The sequence below is a fragment of the Octodon degus genome, unplaced genomic scaffold, assembly GCF_000260255.1.
Source record: "Octodon degus isolate 3935 unplaced genomic scaffold, OctDeg1.0 scaffold00001, whole genome shotgun sequence".
Taxonomy (NCBI): domain Eukaryota; kingdom Metazoa; phylum Chordata; class Mammalia; order Rodentia; family Octodontidae; genus Octodon; species Octodon degus.
The window spans coordinates 27,451,887-27,457,198 of NW_004524577.1; the positions used below are offsets into that span (position 1 = coordinate 27,451,887).

The window sequence follows — 5,312 nt, forward strand, 5'->3', positions numbered from 1 at the left end:
TTGAAGGAGCAAAGAATGGTGTAAAGATACCACTCCAACATATTTATTTCCTTTCCTTGGTTATCTATCTGGTGATGGAACTGCTGAATCATGTTTTGTTTTTTTTTTTTTATAGGAATAGCTATTGTGTTTTTTATAATGGCTATACTACTTCCTCAAACAGTAGTATATTAGTGCTTCCTGTCAGTAGAAAAGAGTTTTGCCTATTTTGGTCACTGCTTAACACCTTTATCATCTGGGTGAGTGTCTGACAAGTAGTAAGTGTTCAACAAATACTTGAATGAATAAACACTTTTACTTTAGGGTTTTTTTTTTCTGAGATTTTATTGGTACAATATAGATACATGAATAGATAGATCATATTTATCATAGAGAATTTGTTCCTGTACATGATATAATTTCTTTCTCTTTTTGTTGTTTTCTCCCATTCTCCTACCCTTTTTCTCCCTCCCCTATCCCTCCTTCCTACCTAGTTTTTCTTTTAAGGCTGAGAAAATAACAAAACACATAAATCAGCAAGAATTAGATCCAGATAGTACAACAGATATGGAAGTTGTCACAGATACTGAAGAAGAACTTATGAGAGAATGTGAAGAGATGTGGAAAGACATGGAAGAAGTAAGTGCCAAGAGATAAAAGTGATATATCTGTTAGTTGATATATAAGATTTAAATCAATTTTAATAATAGACAAGTTAAATACTTAAGCTATTTGCCAAAATCTGTTACTTTATGGAATTAAAATATATGTGCTTTTTAGAGCTGAAACTTTATATTAGATAACTTATAGAAATAGAAAATTATGCCATATCTTACTCTCAAGAAGATAAGCATCTTATGAAAGTAATAGCTATACATAATATTACATGTCAAGTAGTACTATAAGTATTATGCACAAACTACACTTAGCAATATTTAACCTAGACTCACAAAGTCAAATACCTTTGTGTAAGAAAGGAAAGAAAGGCATGATTACTGATTTTATTTTTAAATAATAAGTTAGCTTGTGTAAATAGTTTAGTCAGATGTGGTGGTACATGCTTGTAATACCAATTACCTGGAAGGCTAAAGTAGTAGAATTGAAATTTCAAAGGCAGTCTGGCCAACTTAGAAAGATCCTGCTTCAAAATAAAAATAAAAAGGGATAGAGATTCACTCCCTACCCACCCTAACCCCCAAAAAAGAAACTAAGAGAGGAGTTATACAAAGCTGGAAGGTCATACTCTATATATAAAGTTTGGAGAGTTTAGAGCATTCAATGAAGAATGTTATGGGTAATATAAATTAGGAACAAAAAGACTTGTGAATGAGACTGCAGTAAGACCATGAAGGATTTTGGTGGATATGTATTGTGGGAAGCTCTCAAAGGATTTTAAGCATAGAAAATGACCTGATCATGTGCAGATCAGAAAAATTAACTCTTGTGGGTTTGAAGAGAATATAATGTAGTAAGACTGTAAGTATAAATGTTAGAAGATTCTAGCGGTAGTCCTGCTTAGCAACAGTGGAGGCCTAAGTACTGTTACTGCAAGTAGAAGACTGAGTTGAAGAGACACTAAGGAAGTAAGACAAAAAGAATATAGAAGTTCATTAATGTAAAAAGGAGTGATGACAGTGAATAGTTTTAGGCTCCTGGTTTAGGCCTGTTTGGGTGATTGTAGGGTTTATTCCCTAAAATAGAGTACAGAGAAGTGGGACAATTATATAATCGTGAACATAAACACAATGAATTTGAAATGTGTGTGCATTTTCTGTTTTAGTGAGCTGGAACCACTTTTGGTATACAACCGTATTTTGGTAAAAATTGGTTTTACCCCAGATAATATGCTGTATGATACGGACCATAGAAATTTTCAGCATCTTTTTCTGTCTAGAGAAGTTTCAGAGCAAAACTGATTAGTGAAGTCTTCTTTTAATCTTTTTATTTTTTTGGTGGAACTGGGGGTTGAACTGAGAGCCTTGCACTTACCAAGGAAGCACTTATTCTACTGAGCCATCTCCCCGGCCCCTGAATCATTTTTAATATAAATCCTTGATTTTCTATATTATTAATATGTTTAGTACATGATTATATAATCTTGTGCTGTTTGTTGGTATAAAGATTGGGTTCAAAAATTACTAAAAAATTTCCTAGAGAAAAATATTATAATAAGCGTAAAGTACCAATAAAATTTAACATACTCCTATTTTTGCCTCTCATGTATAATCAGTAATAGCTTTTGAGTTTTTTTATGGCACAAAACAATATTGGGGTTATTTTCTTACAATTTTAACTAATTTCTTACCTGTTTTATTTTTCTGTATTGTGTTTTTCAAGATTCTCTTACGTGCCATTTTTTTCTGTTATGTAGCTTTTAATTCACCCTAGCTGTTTTTGCTCTTCTTTTATTCCAGTTTCTCTCTTTTGATATATTCACTTTGGGACTATTGGGCTGCCTTCCTGTTTCTCCTGCCTAAAATGAGGCTTTAAACAAACATATATCAGATATTTATATGTTGTTTTGACTAGTATTACATTGGACTGGTACAAAAGGGGATGGGGAGAAAATTATCTATGGGTAATGATGTCTGACTTGTGTTTCTTTTCCTTTTAAACCAAGTGTCAGAATAAACTATCACTTATTGGAACTGAGACTCTCAGTAATTCAAATGCTCAGGTATGAATATTTTTTTCTTACTAAAAATAGATAAATTCATTGTATTTTGGGAAAGAAGTATTTATATTTATTTCAAATACAATAGCTTTGTTAATACCTGTATTGTCAATGATTTTGAAAACTTGTGTTCTTTCTGATTTAAAACTTGGAAGAAGCATTCCACAAACTTTTTCCAGCAAGTGTGGTACTTGCTTGAAATCCCAGTTATTTAAGAGGCTGAGGCACGAGGATCAAGAGTTCTAAGCCAGCCTGGAAAGAATAGCGAGAGATTATCTCAAGAATGAAAATGAATGAATGAATGATTAGAACAAGCTACAACACATAATAAAGCATTTTCTTTAGCTTTATCTTTTGACAGCCATAAATTCACTCAATAACTGAGCAAATTGTTTGTTGGTTGTAATTATACTTGTTAAAAGATAGTGTAATAAAACAATGAGTTCTATTTTATATTAGATATAATAACCATGGATATTTTACTGTCTGTATGGAACCCTAGTTGATTTTATTACAACTTTAAAAACATTTAAAGATAACTTACTCCATTATAATAATCAAAATAACAAATTTATTTACAAATATGTGAGTGTATTAGATTTAGAATTTAAAATATGACAAAGATAGTTGAATTTTCTTTTTCTTTTTTTTTTTTTTTTTGCGGAACCAGGTATTGAACTCTGGCACTCGTGCTTGCCAGGCAACCACTTATTCCACTGAGCCATCTCCCCGGCCCCGATAGTTGAAATTCTTGAGAAAATGATTAATAGTAGTTATACAAATGGGTACCTATGTGGAACAAAATAAAAGTGAACCTGTATTTTTTTATTGTATACAACAAAACCCCCTAAATGATTACCTAAATTATTGTATAGGAAAAGCAGAGTGAATATTTGCACAAGCTAGGGATAAGAGAACATTTGTTTGCTAATAATATACATTAGATAGTATTTAAAAAGTTACTTTTGGATTAGCCAGATACCTCAGCGGATTAAAGCGCCTGCTTAGGCAGACACAGGGACCAGGGTTCGATACCCCTCCCCCAAGCGTGCTGTGACAGCCACTGAGACTGGGTGTGGTAGTGCGTGCCTATTATCCCACTGCTGGGAAGGCTGAAAACAGGAGAATCACTAGGAGCTCAATCTGTAGTGAGACTGGGTAGACCCTGTACTAAATACATTAAAAAAAAAAAAAAAATAGAAAAAATCACTTTTTTCTCCCTGCTGAGACAAAATACCCAACACCCAAAGTTAGAGAAAGCATATTTTGTTCATAAATTTTAGAGGTTTTAATCTATAATTTGTTGGCTCCAAGGCAAAGGGACATTCTAGAGGGGAACAGTTCTTGCTGCCCACAAGGTAGACAAAAGAACAAGGGAGAGTTGAGACAAGCCTCTCTGTCCCTTACATCGTATCTAGTCTACTGGGATTACAGGCATAGCACATCATGTCCACCTTGTTATTGTTTAATTTTGTTTAATTATTGTTTAATTTTTTATTTTTTTTCCTGGCTTCTGTGGTTTCTTTAGTAAAAACTTTCACCTAATTTTTTTCATTGGTACATGTTCACTTCTCTCACTGTTCCCCCTCCTTTCATTTCTTCATTCCCTTAATTTTTAGGAAGTTCAAAACTGATTTGGATATTCGTGTTGGCAAGTTAAGATTTGTGCTTCATTGATAAGAGTACGAGGTTAAGCTATGAAATTAGTCTTTTTTTTTTTTTTTTTTTTTTTTTAACAGAACCAGGGATTGAACTCAGGCCCTTGTGCTTGCCAGGCAACACTTATTCTACTGAGCTATCTCCCCTCTTTTATCTTTTTTTTTTTTTTGGAACTGGGGATTGAACTCAGGCCCTTGCGCTTGCCAGGGAAGCACTTATTCCACTGAGCCATCTCCCCAGCGAAATTACTCTTTTAATGGGTTAAAAATTTCACATGGGGGGTGGTGAGATGGCTTAGTGGTCTAAAGCACCTACTTAGAACAAGTTTAGCAAAGCGCAGGGACCTCGGTTCAATCCCCCAGCACCACATGCCAGCCTGCCCTGCCCCCTGGTGGGCTGAGCTGGCCACACACACACACACACACACACACACACACAAATAAATAAAATAAAATTAAAAAGAATTGCTGAATTATTATTGAAAAAAAATTTTACATGTTTTGGGGCTGGGGAGATGGCTCAGTGGAATAAGCACTTGCCTGACAAGCGCAAGGACCTGAGTTCAATCCCCAGTTCTGCCAAAAAAAAATAAAAAATAAAAATAAATTCACATGTTTTAAGCTAATATGAGGAAAAGTGATATGAATTCCTTACTCTGGTAATTTAAAGAATACTTTTAAAAATTTGTTATCTTTTCATAAACACATTTATAAATCATTTTATAAAAATTTTTTTACATTGATATTTATCTTAAAAGAAAATGTTTAATTCTTTTTTTGTAGCTGGCTCAACCTGCCCTAGGGATAGGGCTGGCATGGCATGTGGTGCCGCGGAGAACCATGGTTGGTCCCTGTGCTTGCCTAAGCTTGCCAAGCAGGTACTTTAGACCACTGAGTTATCTTACCACCCCTCAATTCTTTCCTAGTTAAGATTTTAGTTATCTGTAGATATTTTATATAATTACATGAAACTTTCAAAGAAACATATTTTCTTCTTTCTC

The 5,312-nt window shown here is 33.8% G+C and overlaps 1 protein-coding gene across 1 annotated transcript in view; it reads left to right on the top strand.

Annotated features, from left to right (window-relative positions):
• LOC101578148 (centromere protein K) overlaps window positions 1-5,312 on the top strand; it is a 50,827-nt gene that overhangs the window by 2,501 nt on the left and 43,014 nt on the right. Inside the window, exons 2-3 of the mRNA XM_004623208.2 lie at window positions 474-618; window positions 2,600-2,656. Coding sequence (XP_004623265.1) covers window positions 547-618; window positions 2,600-2,656 — 129 coding nt within the window. The 5' untranslated portion in view covers window positions 474-546. The remainder of the gene's footprint in view (window positions 1-473; window positions 619-2,599; window positions 2,657-5,312) is intronic.